At 42.4% G+C, this 22536-nt stretch overlaps 1 protein-coding gene across 1 annotated transcript; it reads right to left on the reverse strand.

Annotated features, from left to right (window-relative positions):
- Positions 1-518: 518 nt before the first annotated feature.
- Positions 519-20803, reverse strand: LOC144383710 (interleukin-34-like). Its single transcript, XM_078082559.1, has 8 exons — positions 20634-20803; positions 15623-15816; positions 10994-11097; positions 10442-10519; positions 10272-10349; positions 9207-9314; positions 4152-4335; positions 519-3223 (listed from the first exon to the last, which is right to left on the reverse strand). Exons 2-8 carry the CDS (start codon positions 15666-15668, stop codon positions 3192-3194), a joined length of 630 nt encoding a protein of 209 aa, XP_077938685.1. The 5' UTR covers positions 15669-15816; positions 20634-20803; the 3' UTR covers positions 519-3191.
- Positions 20804-22536: the final 1733 nt, after the last annotated feature.

The raw sequence follows: 22536 nt of genomic DNA on the forward strand, positions 1-22536 counted from the left end.
GTTATTCTCGCACGGTTGTTGACCCCCTCAAAGGGATTATTTGGTATTTGTGTCCGTCTTTACCTATGCGTGTTTACTTCTGGTACGCGCTGGACGGGCTACGGGTAGTCCTCGTGGACAAAATGTGCGTAATCGCGAATTCTTTGTTGCTCTTTTTCAATTGACGAGATATTTCCCCCCCCCGTTAATATCGTCGTTTCTTTTTACTTGACTACTCGGTGTGACATCTAAACCTACTTGCTACTTTACAAATACACAAAAAAAGACTAGTTTTTTCTAATTTGATTCAATGCTACAGCAATAATGATCTACCAAACAGTATATACATTGGCCAAAATAGCTCCAAGCAGCCAGGTGCACCACTAAAATGTTACATACATCAGGATTAATTATACAATATCCTCTGCATAATGGCTACTTTAACCATAAGTACATTTGAAAACTGAAACTTGTCTTACTTAAGTAGTGGGTCAACATACATATGTACGCTTTAGAGAAATAATATGACCAAGACAAGGTTTAAATACCTGCATTTTATTATGCGAAAGAGTTGGAACACATTTAATTATTGATTGCGACGTGTTTCGGGACTAACTTTAATAAACACTAAACATAGGGTTAGTTGATAAAAATATCTATTTAATATTTCTTTCTTTCATTAAAGTCTTGTCACATGGTATTATACATTTAAAAAAAATAAATACATTCATATCTTTGTATAAAAACAGCCTCTAAAGACCACAGATAACAACCATCCTCGTGTTTGCATGTATCGTCTCAGTTGTTGCAGTCACCTTCGGGAAATCACTTTTTTTTTGTCCACGATAAGATATCTTTGAATACACCTCTTATGTTTAAAGACAACCTTACAGTTATACATGATTAAGAACAATAGAAACTGCATCAGGGCAATGCACCAACAATCCTCCATCTTTGGTTAAGCATAGCAGTTACTATGTCATTTAATTTCAAAAGAGGAAATAATGAGCTATATGTTGAAAAACGATTGTTCTCACAGGATGTGAAGTTTATTTTTGAAAACAAGGAGGTAACAACTGAATGTCAAATGTGATACCTTTAGAAACACAGTTGGTCAAAAGTAATAAAGTGATGTGACGTTTTCACCAAAAACTGACTAAACCAGCAAGTCAGATATCTTCAGTTATTTAACCAGGAGATTATCATGGAAATGAAACATGACGCGAGCAAAACACGAGCCCGGAGTGCATGGAGTGAACGATATTGGGCCCAGACTGTTCAGAAGGCTCCCAGAAGGCCGATGGCGTGCTTCGTATGCCCAACGCATAATGCAAATTATTATTATCTTTTATACGTTGAGCCTCTTGAAGTTCAGTATGTCCGATATGATATGTGTGATTATTGTATTCCTCAAAAACGTAATACATTTCATTTAACAGCAATGAGATGGCCTTCAGTTGAATTCCTCGAGTGGGAAGAAATTAAAGTGGGTAGAGCCAACACAACCGGAGAGGACATCTCATACAGGGAACAATGCCGAAAAACTTTTTCTTTGAAGCAAAATATTTTCGTTGAAAGTCTAAAAGGTTTTAATGTTGAGTTTGGGGGTTGTACTTTTCCAGTTTTCATTTACAGCATGTTTCGAAGCCGAGATTCTAAAATCCCCTCTAATCAACCTTCACGCCTATATGGTTTGCTGAGATGAAAAAAAATCTAACTGCACTTATTAGATTATTTAACTAGAGAATAGAGAATAACTGTATAAAGATAATTAATATATGTAGTGCCTGAGTATAAAACTACAAACCAATGGGACTATGATGACACTGATATTGATATTGTAAATGTAGAGGATGAACAACATCGACATATGAACACCCAATCGAGTCATCGAAAAGAATCACTTGAAAAAAAAATGCATGACTTGGACGGAGAGAGAGAGAGAAACAACTTTTTTTTGGCAGGTTGTGGATGTGCAACAGATCTAGATAATGACGCTTGTAAGAGCCGTTATGATGGGTGTCAGGATCTGATTGATAGGGGGGGGGAGGGGTCAAGGCAGGTGTTTTTGACCGCATGCTCGGTAGTGTCATGTGACGCACGCTCGGTGGATGTACAGTGCCTTGCGAAAGTATTCGGCCCCCTTTGAAGGGCTTCAAAGTATTAACTTAAGGGGGCTGAATAATTTTGCACGCCCAATTTTTCAGTTTTTTATTTGTTAAAAAAGTTTGAAATATCCAATAAATTTCGTTCCACTTCATGATTGTGTCCCACTTGTTGTTGATTATTCACAAAAAATTACAGTTTTATATCTTTATGTTTGAAGCCTGAAATGTGGCAAAAGGTCGAAAAGTTCAAGGGGGCCGAATACTTTCGCAAGGCACTTTATGTTAAACGTATGACAAGAATAAGTTGTCAAATAAATGGACGTGGTACAACAGCGGCGCGTCAATTACGTTTCCGAACAAAATGCCTCAGTGGCTTAAAGCGTTGGCTCAGCCTCTACAGCGCTTTAAACCGATGAACGCAAGCTGCAGGTAAGAAACTCTAAGAAACGCTAAAGACTTTTCCACAATGTAAGATAATGCAAATTTAAAACAGACTGCCCAGGGACCTTCTCCGACACACACACCCACCCTACATCCAGAACCTTTGCGTTTACCTTTTTTTCATGTAGCCAATGCATGGTTTAATTCTGCCATGTCATCCCATGTACCAAGTTATATTTGCTCTCGCATGCCTGGTCTTGCAAAAGCTGAATTAGAAAGAAAAAAACAAACATACAAAGACAACAGCAGTAATCAGCGTGCCTGTTGGTTTAAGTGCAAAAGTGAGGGCTTTATGTACAGAGCCCTCACTTTTGCGCTTTGCTGTCTTAAAGAGCCATCTGGCTGTGGTTCAAGTCAGCAGAATTTTTCAATATAATATCTCTGCAAAGTGTCTCTGACGGCTTCTGGGGTCCAATGAAGGCTTTTGGGTCAGACATCAATTTGGTGATCAGCTCAGTCCATAAATATATGATATGTGGAGGTGGGCAAATGTCTTCCAAAACTGGAAACCCAACTTTTAATGTCAAGACCATCTTGATACATTTGGGAAAGACAATTTGATGTCCACAAATTACACCTGAACTTAATTATTAATGCTCAGGGGACATGATTACACCAAGCCCCCATCATAAATATTCACTGTGACGTCTCCTCAGCTTCCGTCTATCTGCCTTTCCTCCATTGGGAAACACAGTCTGAAAAAGAAGAAGAGAGAAATTTGAGTAACTTGAACAAATATTTCATCCTTAACACAAACCAAATGGATCCATTGACATCAGTGTTGGGACACCAGTGGGTTCAGGCACTTTTTTATTTTTTGTATATGCGGTGTACGGTTGGGTAATAACGAGTTGGACAGAAGTTCTCGTAGGCACTGTAAAACTCTGTAAAAAAACTGTAAAAAAATTCTTATTATTACTTTGAAGATGGTGAGACACATGTTAACACACTTTCAATATATTTTGTGCGAGAAAACGTTTTTTCTTCATTGACAACATTACTCTCCCTGTCATGAACAATACACCTTTTTTTCTATTTTAGTTTCTATTACAAACTGGTATTATTAGTATTTTAAATATTTTGTTGTTGTAATTAATTTTACTATATTTAACTTACATTTATAGTTATTATATTTTATACTGGTGTCAGTTGTGTTTATTTATAATACTTATTACTACTACTATTAAGAGTTTAATACTTATTACGTTATTGTGCATATATAATGACTTTAAAATACTATTACGGAATTTTACTATTAGTGTGTGTGAGATTGTTTATTAAGGTTAAGCGTCAACTTCCAGTTCCCTTGAACGATCATTTCAGGCTGGTTTTAAAAAAGGCGAGAATATTCCCAGCGAATCCCGTGTTGCAATGTCCAAAGAGCGTGTTTGCATCGTGGTGCAAAAAATCCGAAAACATTTGCATAATGAATATGTATTACATGCTATTGTATTCGTAACAAAAGCTGCTAAATGCTGCAGAGTAAAAAGCCTGATATTTTTCACTGAGATGTATGAAGTAGATAGAAAATAGAAAAGTCAGATCATTTGGGACAAATAAAGTTCGACCACGTGCGAGTCCTTGTCATCACGGAACAGTCACGTCTTCCTCTGTCGTACTCACGGTGCTGCGGCGCCTCTGCGCCGGCGAAACACTCGCCGAAGAGGCACTGCATGGTGTGACACAGGTTGTCCAGGAGAGCCTTCGGCGAGGCAAACCTCCAGTTGGACTCGGGCACTCGCTCGGGCTCCTCGGTCAAATGATCCCACGTGTCCTGGATGGTCTCCGGGAGGTCCTTCTGGAAGACCTGGACGAACGAGAGAAACACCACGTCGACCTCGGTGTTGCGCGAAAACCATTCAGCGTGAGTCGCACCAAAGGGGATAATTGTGGTTGTTCATTGATGGGAAATAGAAGAAAGAGCCCCAAAACTTAACAGAGCAGACAATCCATTTTTTTTTCAATCATTTACAAATCTAGAATGCGTAACTTTTGACTCCTTCTCTCCCTCCAGCCAGCTGGTGCCAACGGCTCAGTAATATGACATGTGAGTTCACAACTCTTGTTACTTATGTTTTTATCTGGTGGCAAAGTCCCCCGATTGTCTCTGTGAGGACAATGTCGAGCTGTTCCCGGACGGTCCACGTCAGACGATCGGAGCGAGTACGTTCAGTGATTGAAGCGCTTCGCTGTCAGCCAGATGCTGGACGCTCTGACTGGAGAAGGTCAGAGGAGGATCCCCGATGGAGCGACTACAATGGATCACATGTGCACAGCTTCTATTTGAGAAAAGGAAGTAGGGTTTGCAGACTACCTCTATCCTAACAACTGTCCTGTGAATTTATTTTACAGAAATGTTTACTTCAAAAACTGTTTTATATAATTCACTAAATGAGACCTTATCAATTAAGGCTGCAACGAATTAAACAATTACCTAAGATTACCTTTGGCAGACCAATTAAGATATAAATGTGTGCAAACTCTTTCTAATTCAGCACAAACCAGTGTCCTCTTTAAGAGACGCCAAGGACAAGAGGAGGAGACGTCTCCCCTCGTTTGGGACAATCTGTGCTTTGTTCTGCCTGCATGAACCAATCAACATCCAGTTCAAATGGCAGGAAACTCAAATAATTTAAAACCGACACGGTGATTAAGGATGCACATATTTAATCAGTCAGTAGAGAGGAATTTTGAATACTACAGAATCCAAATGACAGGTTACTTTATAACCTAAATAAAGTAAATGTGTCGCACACAGGCAGATTAAAAACATATAAAATACAAGCGCTAACTAAGACAAAGCACTAGCGTGCATGCAATTAAAATCTCTGGGAAGATCACAAGGACGCATGTTTGAAAATACTTGATTTATGTAAAAGGAAAAGCCTCTTCATTAGCAATGCCACTCGAGTCCCATGAATTGAAATTGCACAAAATTAAAAGGAATATTGTCACATATGTGGATTATATCGGGAGGTGCGGAATTGAAGAAATCACCCAACATATATATCGTTTTGTCTGCATTCAATTCCACTGAGACTGACGTGAACGTAACAGCGAGAACAGAGCAGATGAATATCGACTTCGGGGCATGTGATGTGTCTGTGATCGGCCCAGACTTACTGTCTACTGACTGAGAGTCACAGCCTTTTTAATAGTAGCCACGGGGCACTGCGGCGAGGATGCCTGATAGTGCAACGCGTCGACGCCATTCACCCTGTTCGGACAGTTCAAGCGGTTCTATTAATGACTCCACTGTTTTGATGGCTGGAAATCCCTCCCAAAGGCCTCTGAGGGTCCATTTGTCCCATTGGGCCGGCATGTTTTAACACAGCTTGATAAAAACACGCGTTACAAATGAATGCACTGCATTCATCACACAAAACTGGTTGTCAAATTACATGACATTACATGACATTACATGTCATTACATGTCATTTAGCGGACGCTTTTATCCAACGCGACGTACAATAAGTGCATTCAACCATAGGGTACAAACTCAGGAGAACAAGAAACAAGAAAGTGCAATTTCCTCAAATAAGCCAATTTACAATTTGCTATAGATGAGTGACGTTACAAGTACAATTTAAGTGCAATTTGTTAGTCTTTAGTCGAGGTAGAGTCTGAAGAGGTGAGTCTTTAGTTTGCGGCGGAAGATGTGAAGGCTCTCTGCGGTCCTGATGTCTTCAGAGAGCTCGTTCCACCATTTCGGCACAAGGACAGCGAAGAGTCGAGACCTAGTCGAGTGTTTTGCTCTCAGTGAGGGAGGGACGAGTAGTTTTGCAGATGCAGAGCGGAGAGTGCGGGTCGGGATGTAGGGTTTGACCATGTCCTGGATGTAAGCTGGACCCCATCCATTCACAGCATGGTAGGTGAGCCCCAGTGGTTAGAACTGGATGCGGGCGGCCACCGGTAGCCAGTGAAGAGAGCGGAGGAGTGGAGTAGTGTGGGAGAATTTCGGAAGGTTGAAGACCAGTCGAGCTGCTGCGTTCTGAATGAGCTGCAGAGGTCGAATGGCGGCAGCAGGGAGACCTGCCAGGAGCGAGTTGCAGTAGTCCAGGCGGGAGATGACAAGAGCCTGAATCAGTACCTGCGCTGCCTTCTGAGTGAGAAGAGGACGTGTTCTCCTGATGTTGTAGAGCGTGTATCTACATGATCGCGTTGTCGCGGCGATGTTGGGAGTCAGGGAGAGTCGGCTGTTCGAGTGTGACGCCGAGGTTCTTAGCGGTCAAAGTGGGCGTTCCAGCACGGATGAACTAAACGTAATCGAACTGAACACGACGGAAGCCCATTTCCGCCCACAAAAAAAACAAAGGGTTCGGAAAGTCAAAAGTATGACTTAAGATATCCTCCGGGTTTTTTTTCCTCGGTACATTGACTTTCCAAACCCTCTTGGCAACTTGGTCTGACGTGACGTGTTGTGTTGCAGCTACTGTGAGTCTCACGGAGGAGACACGCGTCCCGTCCAGTGCTGAAATCGCCGCTGATCTTTCCTCATTGAGAAATTGGCAACACCGGTTCAACAAAGGACTTTTCAATCGTCACCAATCGCGATGACCACGGGATCGAATACCACCCGGATCGTGTTTTATCTCCCTAGGAGTTTGATTCATTTTCGAATACCGAAGATAATTTGGCGTCGGCTAAAAGTCAGACGTCCCTGTCCTCCCTGTTTCCTATGAGGGTGGAGTGAGTGGGTGCAAGTGTCCGTAGAGCGTTTACAGTCGGTAAAGTTGGCGAGATAAATATTGTATATCTATAATAATATCTTTGCAGGTCTAATTCCAACATAGTCAGTCTCCTTTTTTTCCATTACTGACTTGAGAAATTTGAGGAATTTACGCAAATTGCGAAAGAAACATTTGCATTTGAACAAGGCTTTTTCGAATGCCGTTGCTGGACCAATCATTTGACGGTCTCTCTTTTACTCTCCTTGAAACCAGCAACATGAAGGACAAAGCCACCACCAAGGTGGCTCTTGATGAACCGATGAGCACGTTACTATAATCGAGGGTGAGAGGATCCGGTCACATCCCATCTCTGTTTCCTCCGAGCAGCGCCTCCTCCTCTCGCTCTGCGGCGGCCAGTTCACTTTGACACGGAGCTGCAAAGGAGTGCAATCCTGCAGTAATGTGCAACATTCACGGACGAATTAGCAGAGGGCAAGCTCAGAGGAAGCCCTGGTTACAAGGCACCCACGGGGAAGGCGAACAAAACTCCAGCAAGAAACTTGAAAAGTGCAAAGAAATGTCGGGTCAACCACTTTCCAGCTCTTAGGGTGAAACCGCTGAAACCCTTAAACAAGGAGAGACTTATCCCCGAGTCGAGATGATGTCACGCTCAGGAAACCTGAGCTTGACGTCCTGCCCTGTTTGAGCTTTCCCTGGACTCTTCAACCATTTTTAAAACCAAGACACAATTCATGCGTTAGACGGGCCGGATCGATTTTATTTCCCTGCGTCTCGAAATTATTTTCCTTTGTGTATCTCGTGATGTTTCTCCACCGCTCTGTTGGTCTTTCTCAAACTGAGGATCGCAGTGGGAGGTTGGAGAAACACACAGAGGAGCGGTTGAGCTTGGCCGTGTGTTTAGCGCTTAGTTTTGTGTGGTAGCGATCAGATGTCTGCACTTGGCAATTTGCAGGACAACAACCGTGAGTCTAAAAGAGAAGCTGTGGTCGTAAATCAGGGTCCGCCAGGTAAAGAGAATCTACCTCTGCAGCTTGGATTTGAAGTCCCGCCCGTGTGAAACACCGTGGTAGGTCTTTAAAATAGTTTCATTCGTTGAATTAGTTTATTTATTAAAATTAGCTAATACCTGCAGATATCCCATATATGACACATTTCACAGATTGACACTACGTTTGTCCTCAAACGTCTTTGTGGTCATCAAAGCCGCGCAGGAAGATCTTGACCAGCAAGCAGGTGGAGCCAGTGACGGAGCAACGGTGCTTTTTCCGTATTTTGGATGGTTGCACCTTCTTGTGCCTGACTGATGGACCTCATGTATGCCTTTCACTAAGCTACCCCAAGAAACTCAAATATACCTTTGAGGTATTTTCAGATGTTCTTTTTCTCATTTTTTTTAATTAAATATATATTATAACTGTTTGATATTGTTTGAAAATGCTTTAGCCGAGCTGTTTGGTTAGTTTGGGTGTTTTTCTGCATACGTAACCCTAACCTTGCAATATATCAAAATCCTTGTGACCATCGTGGAATTGACGCCAACCATATTTTCCAGTCCTGTAACACAATCTTTGCTCCACAGCAGCATATATTGCATAATATTTGGATTGTCATGACTGCGGAGAATAAACTTGGATGAACACCTTGGACCTCGGTCACCAGCCAGCCGCAGGGCTGTCGCACAGACAGAACAACCATCCACATTCACACACCCGGAGAGAAGCCACGCAGACACGTGGAGAACATGCGTAGACTCCACGCAGACAAGGACCAGGACCTTCTCGCTGTGAGGCGACAGCGCTGACCACCACCTTGTGTGCTAAACTCCCCTTCGATTAACTCTGTTGGCGCATGACTGTGTGTGTGTGCCGTATCTGATCCCCTAAAGATAAGGGCACTCATTTCCACAATCACTTCAATTCAATCAATTGCTTCATTTACAGAAGATCTAAATACAGCTGTGATTCAGGTGCGTGGACTGAAAGCTTACCTCAGCGGGATGCGACTGCACAAAGACGCCCTCCACGTCCTTAAAGCGTCTTTCCAGCTCGGTGGTGTATGGTCGCGAAGGGTGCCTCTCCGGCATAACCCGGATGATCTGAAATGTGAACGCGGCGTTAGCCAAAGACAAAAGATGCTCCGCAAACTTAAACCTCCTCCGCTCTGAATCTTTGCGGATAAACTATTCGCGCGTGGATGAAATGAATCTGCATCCGAGGAAGGATTGGGATTGGCAACGTATTTAATTGAATATCCGAGCGAAGTGGTCGGCGAATCCTCCGAAATCCTCCTCGATGCACACCGCGTGCTAAGCACACGGTCGGCACTGATGCGAAACACCTAAGAGGACGCGGTTGCTTATCACATTCGTTTGGAATGCTTGGCAAATGGAATCTGTGCTGTGTCCACTTTCTCCCAAACGGAGGAAAGACAAAACCGAGCTCCTCTACCTGCAGCGGCCATCGGCCCACCTGCCTCGTGGTGCCTGATTTAACTTCCTAATCTAATCCTAATGTCAAATCTGCATCTCGCAGGCCCAGGAGGCAACGTGTGTGTGTGTGTGGGCTTGAAGCTCCCATCCCCAGAACACACATACAGTACAGTATGTGCCTATTCCCTTAATCAGCCAATTACTGGCATGTGATTCCAAAATTCTGTCCTTCATTGACGGCTCGACGAAGGTTTAGTCTTATGATTCAACTCAAAACTGCGTTTGATCTCGGCGTGTAGAAAGTCAGTGGCTGACGGGACCACTGAAAACCTCTTTCTATGTGACCGGCGTTTGATTTGCGGCCCGCGGTGAACCGCTTATGCGTTATGGTCATGCTTAAGCTTTCAACATTTTATGACCGCGAACCAATTTAAATAATCTTTTTAGAGCAAAACATTTATGAAAGAAGCAGCATCTTCCAGTGACAACGAACACTTTGTGTTACAAAGGTCACGGACCACAGTTCCTCATGAGCTGTGCGTTTTTTTTTTTTTAGCAAATTACACAAACCGCTTGACACGGGGGGCACAAGAACCGTGTGTCTGTCGGTCACGAGATTTTTACCTTTTTTAACACGCCCTGGTTGACCTGGAACCACAACCTCTGCAGAACCAGCTCGTCCAACTCCTTCACCTGCGACCTCTGATGCGTCGCGCGGAGGAGAGAGATTTGAGCGACAACAGGTTGCATAAAGTCAGAGTGTCGATGTGTGTCGAGACACGGCGGACGTTTACCATTCTGTTGACGTCGGACAGTTTTAAGATTTCCTTGTGGTGGACTTTGATAGTGTAGTTGATGGGGAAGTTGTGCTTCTGCAGCAAAAGGAGAAAGGCAGAACATTTTTTATATTTCGATTTAAACTTCCTTTGACTAATTGACAACGACACCTAGCAAATTTAAAAGATAGAATGAGACAAATGAAAAACGTTGAATCGGAGTAACAATTTATGTGTTACGTTCTATTGGTGACAAAGTCATTAATCACGTAACACATCGGGGCCAATCTCTGATGGGTTCCACATGGATTATCTCACGAGTGCCCAGACTGTACAGAATTTTACTGAGTTGGTTTTACTGGAAACAGTAACAGTCAGTTTCCTTTCGTTCTATTGTTCCCTCTATCGTTGGCTGGAGGGAGTCAAAAGTCTCATTGGGAAAAGCCAGGAAATCCCAAACTACAGCGGAGGTGGACCAAGCTTCTAAAAATGACCCAAGGAATACACTTCACACTGACAACAGTTGGCTTGTGACACACTCGCGAGCGCACGCCACGCTGGTCCTCTCACCATGTACCGCCGCCTGTGGCTCAGGCTGTCGTTGAGCGTCCTCAGGGGCGTGCACATGCTGGCTGGAGTCGGGGCCATCAGAACAGGTGATAGCAGAAACAGGCCTGCAGCAAAAACCCGGAAAAAAAAAAACACACACACACAGGAGATTGCAATGACTTTTTATTCCCACTCGTCACGTCAAATCAAGCGGTGGAAGCGAGCACACGGGTATAAAGGCCCGGCGGGAAGTGAGGGAAGGAAGCGCACGGCCGGTGGCCTGTCTGTCCCTCTGCGCTTTAAAAACAGAATTATAATCTGGCTAATTCCCTGAAACCGAAGACGTTCTGACTTCTGGCCCCTCTTCAGTGCTAAGAATTAAAATGCACCGTCATTATTCTGTTCGATTACGTGTCATTTCGACCGACGTCTGACAAAACGCCCCAGACAGAAGGTACACTGGTGTCAAGGGGTTAGCGGTTAGGGGTTCAGGGGTCATTCCCTCAACCAGCAACACCCATGAGGGATATTAAAGGTGGGTGATTTCTTGTTTCGTATATCCAGTGTTTGTCGAGCAGCGGTTTTAATCAGCGTCGGGGGCCATAGATACGCTGTTGCACGCTCACACGTCATGTGAGATGCACACGGATGCATTTAAAACCAGTTAAGAACATCGATTGAAACATAAAAGTAAAACAGGTCATTAAAAAGATTCAATCAATTTCACACAGAAATTAGTTTAGCTCTGTCTCAACCTGGCAGAACAACTCCGTCCCATTTAACAGCTCCTCGTATACTATTTTGGCTCAATTTAAAGTTTAAATATAGCACTAAGAATGCACACAGTTAAGTGGACTACAAAACCACACAATTGTCAGGGCTGAAGAAACCATTGTTATCGCCCTTTGCTGCAGGTTTTGGTCAATTAAAACCAAAACACAGCGGTGTGGCGTAAAAATAAGACTGAAAGCGGTTACTACTGCGAAGTGTGTTTATTTGTTGAAGTTTAATCATTTTAGCAAGAGCGCCGATTATCGAATTCAACTGTGACCAGACAATTGAATTACGCGTAACTTGGCTCGGCTGCTTTGTTTTTCCCTCCGGGTGCGGCCAGCTGTTTGCGTTACGGCGCTCCGGGTGGACTGCTTCCACTTGTGCACAATTCGTTTCTACTCCATGAATGGAATCACGTAGGCTGTCCTCCTGTCGGCAGCCTTCTCCCCATCTGTTCAGCAGCGAATGCACCTTTTCACGCACCGAAACTCGAATCCTGCCACCCCCCGAACTGTGAGGCATAGCGCATGCATTTGGTGGGCCTGGGTGTGGGTGATAAAACAGCGAGAGATGCAGACACTGATGTCGTGGTATTGAGTTACCTGGCGTGCGTCCTGCAGACAGGAGTTACAACTAAGTGATTCTCTCTCCTTAAACAAAGTGGGGTCCTAAATCAACTCAGCGCTCATTACATTATCCACATCGGCCTTTTACGATCCGCCAGACGGGGCAGTGGCTGCTCTCAGCGTTTACCGGGCTGCTTGTCACTCGACTTTAAGTAGAAGGCCACATTTTTTTTTTTTTTTTAGAGAAACCCATAAACCAATCATATGGGGTCAAAATTACAGGTTACTACAATTGCACAAACCCCCCTTTCACAGCGCAAATCTCATCTTACACGCGAGCGTAAACATGTTATATATGACGGAAAAAAAAGACATGCATGCTATTCACGGCTGCTGCAGCTATATGTGTTTTACCACTTCGTCATAACAAAAAACGTTGCCTACACGAACCCTACGACACCAGACGGGACCCAGAACCGAGGGTTGCTCTGTTTAGAAAATGCTAAATGTGTGTGACGTGTGACGATGAATTGTTTGAAATTGTAAATCATCGCCAAAAACAGGTTTGGGAAGCATATGGAAAACCGTTTAACTTTTAACTTTAAGAATTCAAAATCACATTACGTGTCTTACAACAAAAACAACAGCTACATTTTCATCTGTCCTTTCCTGCTCGACTTGTCCAGCTGGGTCACATCACAGCGAGATAAGAGGAGCAGCTTCACACTGAATCCATTGTTGAAAAACGAAAATATAGAGAGTGCAAAACCGCGATTATGCAAGTGACATTGCATTTCACCAGTGAGAAAGATAAAATCAGATCAGGCTCCACCTTAAATGAAAAACAAAAACAAAAACGTTGTGTCCATGAGTGTACGTGTGCATTTTTGAGGGGAGGAAAAAAACACAATAGCTCAACTCTGACACCGAAAATCCCATTTGGTGATGTGCACCACAGAGCATTCCTGAGTTACGAGTCCGCCAAGATACACCGACTTCAACACACAGTCGATGACATGTGTGCTTATACGTGTTCTGGCTAAACTGCAGATACATCTGCAACGCATTTTCGGTCGATGTCCAGCTGCGTTCGTGGAAAACGAGGAAAACGAGCACGCCCGTTGTCATGACGTTTGAAATCAATCGACGAAAGACTGAAATATGACTTCTCCGCAGGCTCGACTGCTTCGATCGTGGGATGCGGGAGAGATATATCTTTGGAGGTGTTACAGCTAAATCTTTCCTATCACATTCCCAATGGTCCTATCACATTCCCAAACATGACAGTTATTACAGTGTTTACCTGGACATAGAATATACTAGTACAAGTATATTTAAAGCCTGTCGCATTTGTCAATGAGTGTCAAAATGTGTATTCCTGTATTAAACAAACACATCTTACAATAATATTTTCATATAGAGTAACATTTTAGAGCGTAGCAGCAAAATTGAGCCATTGGAAGTGATGATGACGAGTAAACTGTGTGCACACGCCGATGTGCTGGCATGTTAAAAGGTGTAGAGACGAGGTGAAGGCGGCTCTCTTTAGATTTATAATTTATGAAAAGAAAGTCGCTAAGTTGGCACCACCAGTTAGGATTGAGTTTGATGAGTGGGAATATGAATGTTAGCTGAATGGGAAACATAATTGGTTACCTTTTTGACAGTTAAAATTCCCAATTTCACCAAGACGTTGATGTGGTTTAAGACCAGCGCGGAAGAATTACAGCCCACGTAGACTGGGATTGTGATGTGAAAGTAGACTGGGAAGTACTTTAAAGACGCCTCCTTCCTACGCCTCCTTCCTACGTCTCTGTCCTACGGCTCTGTCCTACGCCTCCTTCCTACGCCTCCTTCCTATGCCTCTGTCCTACGCATCTGTCCTATGCCTCCTTCCTACGCCTCCTTCCTAGGCCTCCGTCATACGCCTCCTTCCTAGGCATCCTTCCTACGCCTCCTTCCTACGCCTCTGACCTAGGCCTCCTTCCTCAGCCTCCTTCCTACGCCCCGTTTCATGCCAAGGAAAAGTTCCGTGTTTACAGCACAGCTCGCTCGGAGCGTTCAACGTTGGTACTGTAAAAACTTTCAGCTTCAATCACTGAACGAAACCTGCCATCTTTAGGACGAGAATCGTGACCTTAAATTGCTTGAACTTGATCAGCACTCAGGATTTATTTATTGTTGTCGTTCATTAGAGCGCATACATTCGGATATATTTAAATATCTGTCTTTTGTTAAAGCGAATATTCAAACGTCCTTTTTGAGTCATTTTGACAGCCCTAGCGTGCAGCCACATGGCTGTCGCAAATAGTTCACCGTCCGCAGTTGGTCTCATCATCAAAGCTTCGGACCCCCACTGTCTCTGACTACATCCAAAGGACAAATACAGACATCTACACATCAGCTCTCCACTTTAGATTTACACGTGGCACTTTAATAACATTTATTTGAAGTGACTCTTGATTAGTATGTTAATTATATTCACACAGTTTATGTTATTGTTAAACAATGTATTTCACTGTAGAATTGCTGTTGTGCGCCGATAGGGAAGCCCAAAAAAAAGGCCCTGAGGTGGGAGTAGAGGAAACCGGGACCTTTTGAAGACCAAGTTGTAGCCACCACTGTTTGCTACTTATACTAAATATACTACACTACAAATCCCAATAAATGTATAAAATAATAAACTGGACATTGCAGGGATGAATGTCCATATTCCTGATTTCAAACCGCACTAATTATTCACATCCTCCATCATTTTTCAATAATACTGTAGCTGATGAATGAATTTTACATAGAAAAAATGGTGATCCAGAGTTGATCGATACAGAAACAATCGTGAGAACCGTAATCTGATTTTAGTAATATATCCACAAGGTATTGAGCTTTAACTAAAAGCAATTCTATCCATATATAATATTCCTGTGTGTAGGTCATCTAAGTGTACAAGAGTGGAACAAATGGGGGCCGTGCTAACGGTGGAAACCACACATTGTCTGTTGGATGGGAGTACAAATAGATCCTTTTAAGTGAGGGACAAAATATATGGTCCTCATTCTGTGTAAAAAAAATAATAATTCTAAAAAGCAACGGAATTTTTAGGGAATTTTTAACATTCCCACTCTCTGCGACGGCTCGATCCCAATCAGTATCAATACAACAACGAAGGCTTCACCCATACACGTCATTTAGAGTACTTATTAAACTAAATGACATAAGGGAGGAAAACAGAAATCTGCTCAGCAGCAAGGGCCACATACACACACACACACACACACACACACACACACATATACATGCAGATGTTTCTTACCCAAAAGGCCTCCCAGCAGGTAGACTGATGTGGACAGTTGGACCATACTCCTGAGCTTATATGCTTGACACCACAGTGCTATATCGCAGCACACAACACCGATGTCTGCAACTCTTCAGTGCGTGTGTTCGGTGAGGCACACATGAGTTATTGGGTTATCAGGTCTTCATCGCACTGTTGAGCATCACTGTAACCTGAAAACAAGACGCAAACAGCAGCCAAGTCAAGGGCCAGACAAGGAAAATAAGCCGTCATTTATTCATGGTGCAAAGCTGTGGCCGCCTAGAATGGAATACGGACGGTTTCATCATCAGTTTCATTTGTAAAAAAAAACCCCACTCAATTGAACTTGATGAATTGTAGATATTGCCTGCGATTGACTCCAAAATCTTTGTTCTATTTCAACATTATAACATGTTGAGGTTCTCTTAGAGCTGCTGAGCAACGTGTGAAACTACTTTTTAAATTTGACTGATCAGAAAGACTTTTAAGGCACTTTGAAAAACTTTGAGTAAGGAGGGAGACGATCTTAAGGAGCCACTTAAGAGGATTTAGAAGCCATCGGACACATCTGCAGGCAGACAGTAATATTTACTGCAGTTTCTAATGCGTGTTCCTTGAAGTGAATATGTTTGAATATTAAAACAGGTGACGGCCCTTTGGGAAAGTTTGGGAAAGTTTGGGAAAGCCTTAAAATGTCTCCCTCCAGCCGAACTTCTCTCTCTTATTTTGACTTTGTTACACGCAGAGTTACTAATAGCGGCTCAGCTCTGTATACCTGCAGCTCTAGACAACACATTGTGCCTGTTACATGAGCTAATGGGGATTCTCCAATCAAAATCTCCTCCCCGATACGGTTTCCATTGGCTAAATAGAGGGTTTTGGAAAATGCAGTGTTCTAAATCCATGCAATGTAATCCAATACTTGTCCACAAATCCCCAAATAACTAATACATAATTGGGAATTATTACATTTTGCTTTTCTAGGATTTACAGAACTCGTTCCAGGGAACAGACTAACCAATTGCATGCGTTGCACATTGTGCTATTTTGAGACGCTGCAATCAAATTGCGGGTTGAAAGGCAGAACAGTTTATGTCACATGGCGTTTGCCAAAAAGATCCGCGTGGTCAGCGGGACCAGAGGCTCTAGCCAAGAATGGAAAGAATCTTCAACGTTTTGTGCTACCGCGACCGTTCAAATGGTGGCGATTATTAGAGGGGGCAGTGTGATGCGCAAACTGTTGGACAAAGCAAAAATATTCGGAGAAAAAGTACCCAACCGAATCCGAGATGAAGGCACCGAAAAGCAAAAGGAAACCGAGAGGAATCGAGCGGAAACAAGTGGTTTCCATAACAACAGATGCATTCCCTGCACGTACATCTATTGTATTAGAAGACGATAACAATATAACGTTGTGGCTTTTTCACAGTTGAATTCCCTTTTCTTACTATTTTTTAAGATTAACATTTTTCTACGTTACCGTTTTTTTTTTTTCTCTAACCCTCGTTGCACTTGAACTGAGAGAAGAACTCAACGTGACATGAAACGCATGGATTACATTTCGCCAAAAATGGTCCAAATTGAATGCTTTTTTTTTTTTTTTTTAAAGCGCCACATTTGATACACCGCTCCACTTCTGCGTCGAACCCCCCCCCAGGGATTTATAAAGGATACTTCCTTCGTCTTCTTCTAATTAGTGCCCTCTCAACTTAAGTCTACTTAAGGTTGTTAGCAAAACCTCAATTTGAATCTACTGTACATCTTTAAAACACAAATCTCAGCATTTATGCAGATTATTATTCACTGAATGCCAGATAAGCTCAACTTTGAAATTGGTTATTAAACCCTGAGGTTTTACTGCTACATCTAATGCGATTCATTAAAACTTAATTCATAGAAGGCAACTTAGGATGAAGAGTTTGCCGGATTTGAAATGTGAAGATGAAAATGCGTCATACAGTATTCAGTAAATACCCCCCCCCTGAAAAAAACTCCTCATGTATAAGTTTAAAATTAATACTGGATCACATTTTAAATGGGAATTTAATGGTTTGGTGAAACAGAATTAAGAACTAAGACAGCTCTCTGATGTTTTACAACTTGTGGCTCTCGCGCGCGGTTGTGGGCAATATTAGAAACAGGGCAGTGAAGCAAGACATTTTCGAATGACTCAGGCTTTCACCGCCCGCACACCCACGGCGCGCGTCGTCAATAAGATGTTCCCACATCCAGTCGACTCGCGGCTCAGGAATGTTGCTGATATTTTGGTGGAAAACACACAGCGTCAGCTGCATGATCACTGGGGGAAAAAATAAACCTTTTGTCACACTCACCAAAACACCAAAACTGTCTATTTTTGGGACTGAACGTTGACGTTACAGCGAGAAGCAATGTCTGCTGACGTGGCAATGATATATTTTTTATACCCCATTTACATGGTTAGCTTTTAAACCTGTCTCACTCTTTACTTAATATTGGTGTGCTCTGTTTATACCGACAGTTAACAATCTCTATGATATGTTCCTATCTCCCTTTCTTTTACCTCCCTCTAAATATTCACTTCCCTCCTCTCATCTTCATCTAGCTTTTTCCACCTTATTTCAGCGCTTCACTGCCGCCAGAAATGGACCACTGTACAAGTCCTAATTACAGGAAGTGCGGTCAAGTTATGAAAAGTAATAGGAAGCCAAGGATAGAGCTCATTAAAGGGGAGAAGGGTGTAGGAGTTGGTGGCGTCCATTGGTGAGATTATAGATTTCAGCAAACTGAACAACCCCGTCTGCTCACTGACACGTTTCTAAGCGTATTGAGAACTCCGCTGGCCTCCATGTAAAAACTAGTGCTGTGCAATTATCAAAAAAATAATATAAAAAAACTACAATAATGATGCGTTAACGTGCCTGGCCCTAATAAAAACCTGAAAAAAAGGCTCCTCCCCCGGAGCCAGTGTTCATTTTTTCCGTTACTGTAGAAACGCGGCCAACTCAGTGGGGAGGAACCGCGCCATATGTGGATATACACTACGACTCGAAGGTTCGCAGGCCTTCTCATTCAATTGAACTAGAGAGTGTGTCCTGTAAAAGTATAATTCTAAGGTAACAAAAAATGCTCCACGTTTCAGACAGGTACTTCACATTAGCCATCAGCATGTCTGAACTCTACCCTTATTCTAAACGTGGCCATGAAACCATGCATTCATGCCGTAGCTCTCATGCGTGTGCATGTGTCAGTGTGTCTGTGTGTGTGTGTGTGTGTTCAACTTCAAAGAGGACACTAACTTCCATGGGATTTGTGTAGAAAAGCTGAGGAAATGCTGAGAAAACCACTTCTCAAAACCGGAGCTCCTTTGCTTAGCTCCCCCTCGACGAGTGGAGAGATCATGTGCTCTGAGCTGCACGATAAACACCAATTCTAACATCTAAAAAGGGTCTGAAAGAGAGTTGGGAGTCCAAGAAGAAGAAATATAAAGTTAAGTAAAGATTGAAGAAACTACAGTTGGATCTGCATGGCAACAAATAGAAATGCATTGGAATGCTGACAGATGGAGTCGATTGCAAAGCATTGCCTGTAATGAAAAAATGTCGTATCCCTTTCATGAGAGAAAGTTTATAACCCCAAAATGCAAAGCTGAAAAACATGGTTCTTGAAATGTGAAACGGGCAGAGGTGGAAGCCAAACTGCATTATTGAAGAAAGCTTAGAGCTGAAATACATTGCTGGAAAATGAGGCTGAACTGCTAAACTGTAGAACTCGCAGTAGTAGTAGTAGTCGAAGTAGAAGTAAGAAGAGGGGTATAGCAGCTGGAGTTATAGTAGCTGGAGTTTGTGGTTCTACGGTGTGAGAATTGGATAGCCAAATACAGACCAGTTAAGTCAAAAACTTTGTTTTGCACATTTTATGAAATCCAATCCTTAAACTACTGTATTTTTCTGTTATTTTTGAAGAGAGCTTGTAAGTTACAATTTCAGCAATTTGTTATATTTTGTATTTATTATAACACTGTTTTACTGGTGAGCTAAAATGTACACCACATGTCTGTTGTCAAGTGTAAGTTCATGTGAATTTAGTGTAAAGTTAAAGGAAAATCTACAGAATCTGATGAAATTGAATTGATTTGATCAATCAACAATTTCCTCAATGTTAAACATTTCTTAAGAGGTTATACGAATCTTTAACTGGATTATTATTCAGAAAAATCCTGACTATGGCTTTGTCAATTTCATCTAACATTAATCTACAGTTTTTTTTAGAAGGCAAAGTCAGTCAAATTGAAACTATGAAATTCATAGTTTCCATCTTTAGTAAAACAAGGAGAGAACAGGATTTTTTCAAAGGACTCTTTGTCAAGATGAGACGTACCATGTCCAATTCAAATTTCATGCCATCTAACTGAAGGGCTTCTGCGATGGGAAAGCCAGCTAAAAATACATTATGACAATAATAATTTCCTCATATTGGAAAAATACTTTAGCTTCATGCTGAGCAAGAACCCATATAAAGGACCTTATAACACCGTACGATTTGTTTTTTTTAACAGTTCAAATACGGGGAAGTGATTGATATCATAATGTAACTTGAACTGACATTTCCTCTCATTTTCTCAAACACAGAAGGCTACAGTAAAATTACATGAAATTCGACGTAGTTACAGTTGACACTTTTGCTAACTCGTAAAGTAAATCATTGAACGAAGCAGCACGCTTTTTACTTCTAAAACAGTACTTTAGGTTATATTATATCATATTAAGTGGACCGAAGCTCCGCAGATGAAGGTGCCGATTTGCACATCTGAGTCAAACTTTTGTCTGACCGGTGGCACGACCTGTGAGAGCCGACGTGAAAGTAATACAGAAATCACTCACGCACGGGTTCGACCGAAATCGACGCCGGGCGACTCGCCCGTCCACGGCCACGTGCCTCACACACACACACGCGCGCAATAAGAGCACTGCGAGGAAAGCGAGAGGAATCCCATTGTGCGCACTCGCGCAGATGGACACGCACGCACCTGGAGGGTCCCTTGGGCCCCGCGTCCCGGGAAGCACGTTGAAATGAGCCGTCGGGTCAGAAGAGGAAAAACGATCCGGTAGCCATCCAACTATAAAAAGTTGACGAAAATGAGTGAGGGGAGTCCTCTAGAGGCTCCGTCCATCAACGCCGCTTTGCGCAACACAGGCTGGCTCCCTCCAGTCACCGTCAACCCTTACAGGCAGACCTTCAAAATAAAAGCGCAAGCAGCGCGCTCTCTCTCTCCCCCACTCTCTCTCTCTCTCTCTCTCTCTCTCTCTCTCTCTCTGTCACTCTTGGTTGTGCACTTTGATGTGCTCTCAACTCTCCATGACTGTGTCTGAAGTGCCAACAATCTCCCCACATTTAGCCAGGTCGTTTGCCAAAACCACCGTCTTTTTAGGGACACAGTGGTGGTCCTCTGCAGATGTTGAGATGGAAGTGGCCTAGCAGATACCAACATGTTATGGCCAATATCAGCCCTGCAGTGGTCTGTTTGCCACGTGTCCCCCTTCAGTTTTGACACATGGAGGAATTCCTGTGAACAGTTCTCCGCATTACGTTGCACCGGAAGTGATTAAGTTATGTTAACTGCTTTAGAAGATTCTATCGCGTTAATATCTGCCAGAATAATATCACGGATTAACGTGTTGACTTTGATATGGGAAGCATCTAAATGTCCGCCATGACAATAGCTGTCTGATGAGTCTTAATGCTGAGGAAAGCTGCTTAAGTGCTTCATTTATTACACTGTAACAAATTGCTGTAAATTTACGGTGCATTTCTAACGGTATCTTACAGTATAGCATAATAACAGTAACATACAGTTAAATTTCCATTCCTTGCTTGTAAATTAACGGCCAATGTCATGAATAAACAGTTAAAGCTGTCAATTTACAATAATAACAATAATAAGACTACCATAATTCAACTGCATGTTACATATATTTTATGAAGTGGTGGAAATACACATACAAGTGCAGTGAATCACAATCCATCTACATCTTTTGTAGGTTAATGTATGGAGCCCACGTCAGCCACTGAATTACAGGTCCTGTAATTCATCATAATGAGATAGTATCTCATGAGATACGATGATGACTTTGACTTACAGGACATTACTATACATGCAGCTGTCACTGTTATCCAAACGGCCATGGTTTGACATAATTTTATGTGGAGTAATTGGAGGTTAGGTGTCTTGCTCAGTGACACTTCAACTTGGCACAGGGAGCAGCCAGGATTTGAACCGCCAAACCTTGTGCTGCACAGCACACCCTCCCTTTCCCATGCGCCGCCTTGGTTGTCATTTCAGTGGCTGGAATGTAAAGATTATAAATATTTGTATTATTCAAAGTGTTCATTGCCTAAAAGAGATTTGATTAACATTCTCCTTCCTTACATCTTGTTGTCTTACTCAAATTTGTAAATTTAATATTTTACCAATGACAGTGTTTCTAAATATTTTAATTTGGTTTGTTTTACAGAGGCACTGGATTAAGGACGCCAGCCGTTTGCTGCGGTCAATTGAAAGTGTTCCATAGCGTATTGTTGCAGTTAGTTTACCTTGTTGCTAATGATTTTATGATTCATGCGGCATATTTTATGTTTTGTTCTTGGTTACAAATGCCTAACATTTTTGTCTGAAAGGCATCTAACAAACTCCAACCACTATGACCCAAAGGAGTTTGGTTGTCTTTCCTAAATTTATAGGGAATTAAATGCAAAAGTATACGGTTATAAGTAAACGGTAACATTCTGGTATTTATAACACAAAAACAGTAATCGTATTGTAACAAACTGTAATCCAATATACAACAACATACCGTAAATTACGGTGGGGCACTGTAAATAAAACAGTAAGTTACTAGCGTCGACTGCCAGTAAATTGCAGTTAATTCAAA

This window comes from Gasterosteus aculeatus, chromosome X (assembly GCF_964276395.1).
Source record: "Gasterosteus aculeatus chromosome X, fGasAcu3.hap1.1, whole genome shotgun sequence".
Taxonomy (NCBI): domain Eukaryota; kingdom Metazoa; phylum Chordata; class Actinopteri; order Perciformes; family Gasterosteidae; genus Gasterosteus; species Gasterosteus aculeatus.

Coding starts and splice junctions, on each gene's coding strand:
- LOC144383710 (XM_078082559.1), bottom strand. CDS start 15,668: ATGGTCCAACTGTCCACATCAGTCTACCTGCTGGGAGGCCTTTTGG. Junction 11,098..15,622: donor CCTGCTGGGAGGCCTTTTGG/GTAAGAAACATC, acceptor TTTTTGCTGCAG/GCCTGTTTCTGCTATCACCT. Junction 4,336..9,206: donor TGCAGTCGCATCCCGCTGAG/GTAAGCTTTCAG, acceptor TCGTTCGTCCAG/GTCTTCCAGAAGGACCTCCC.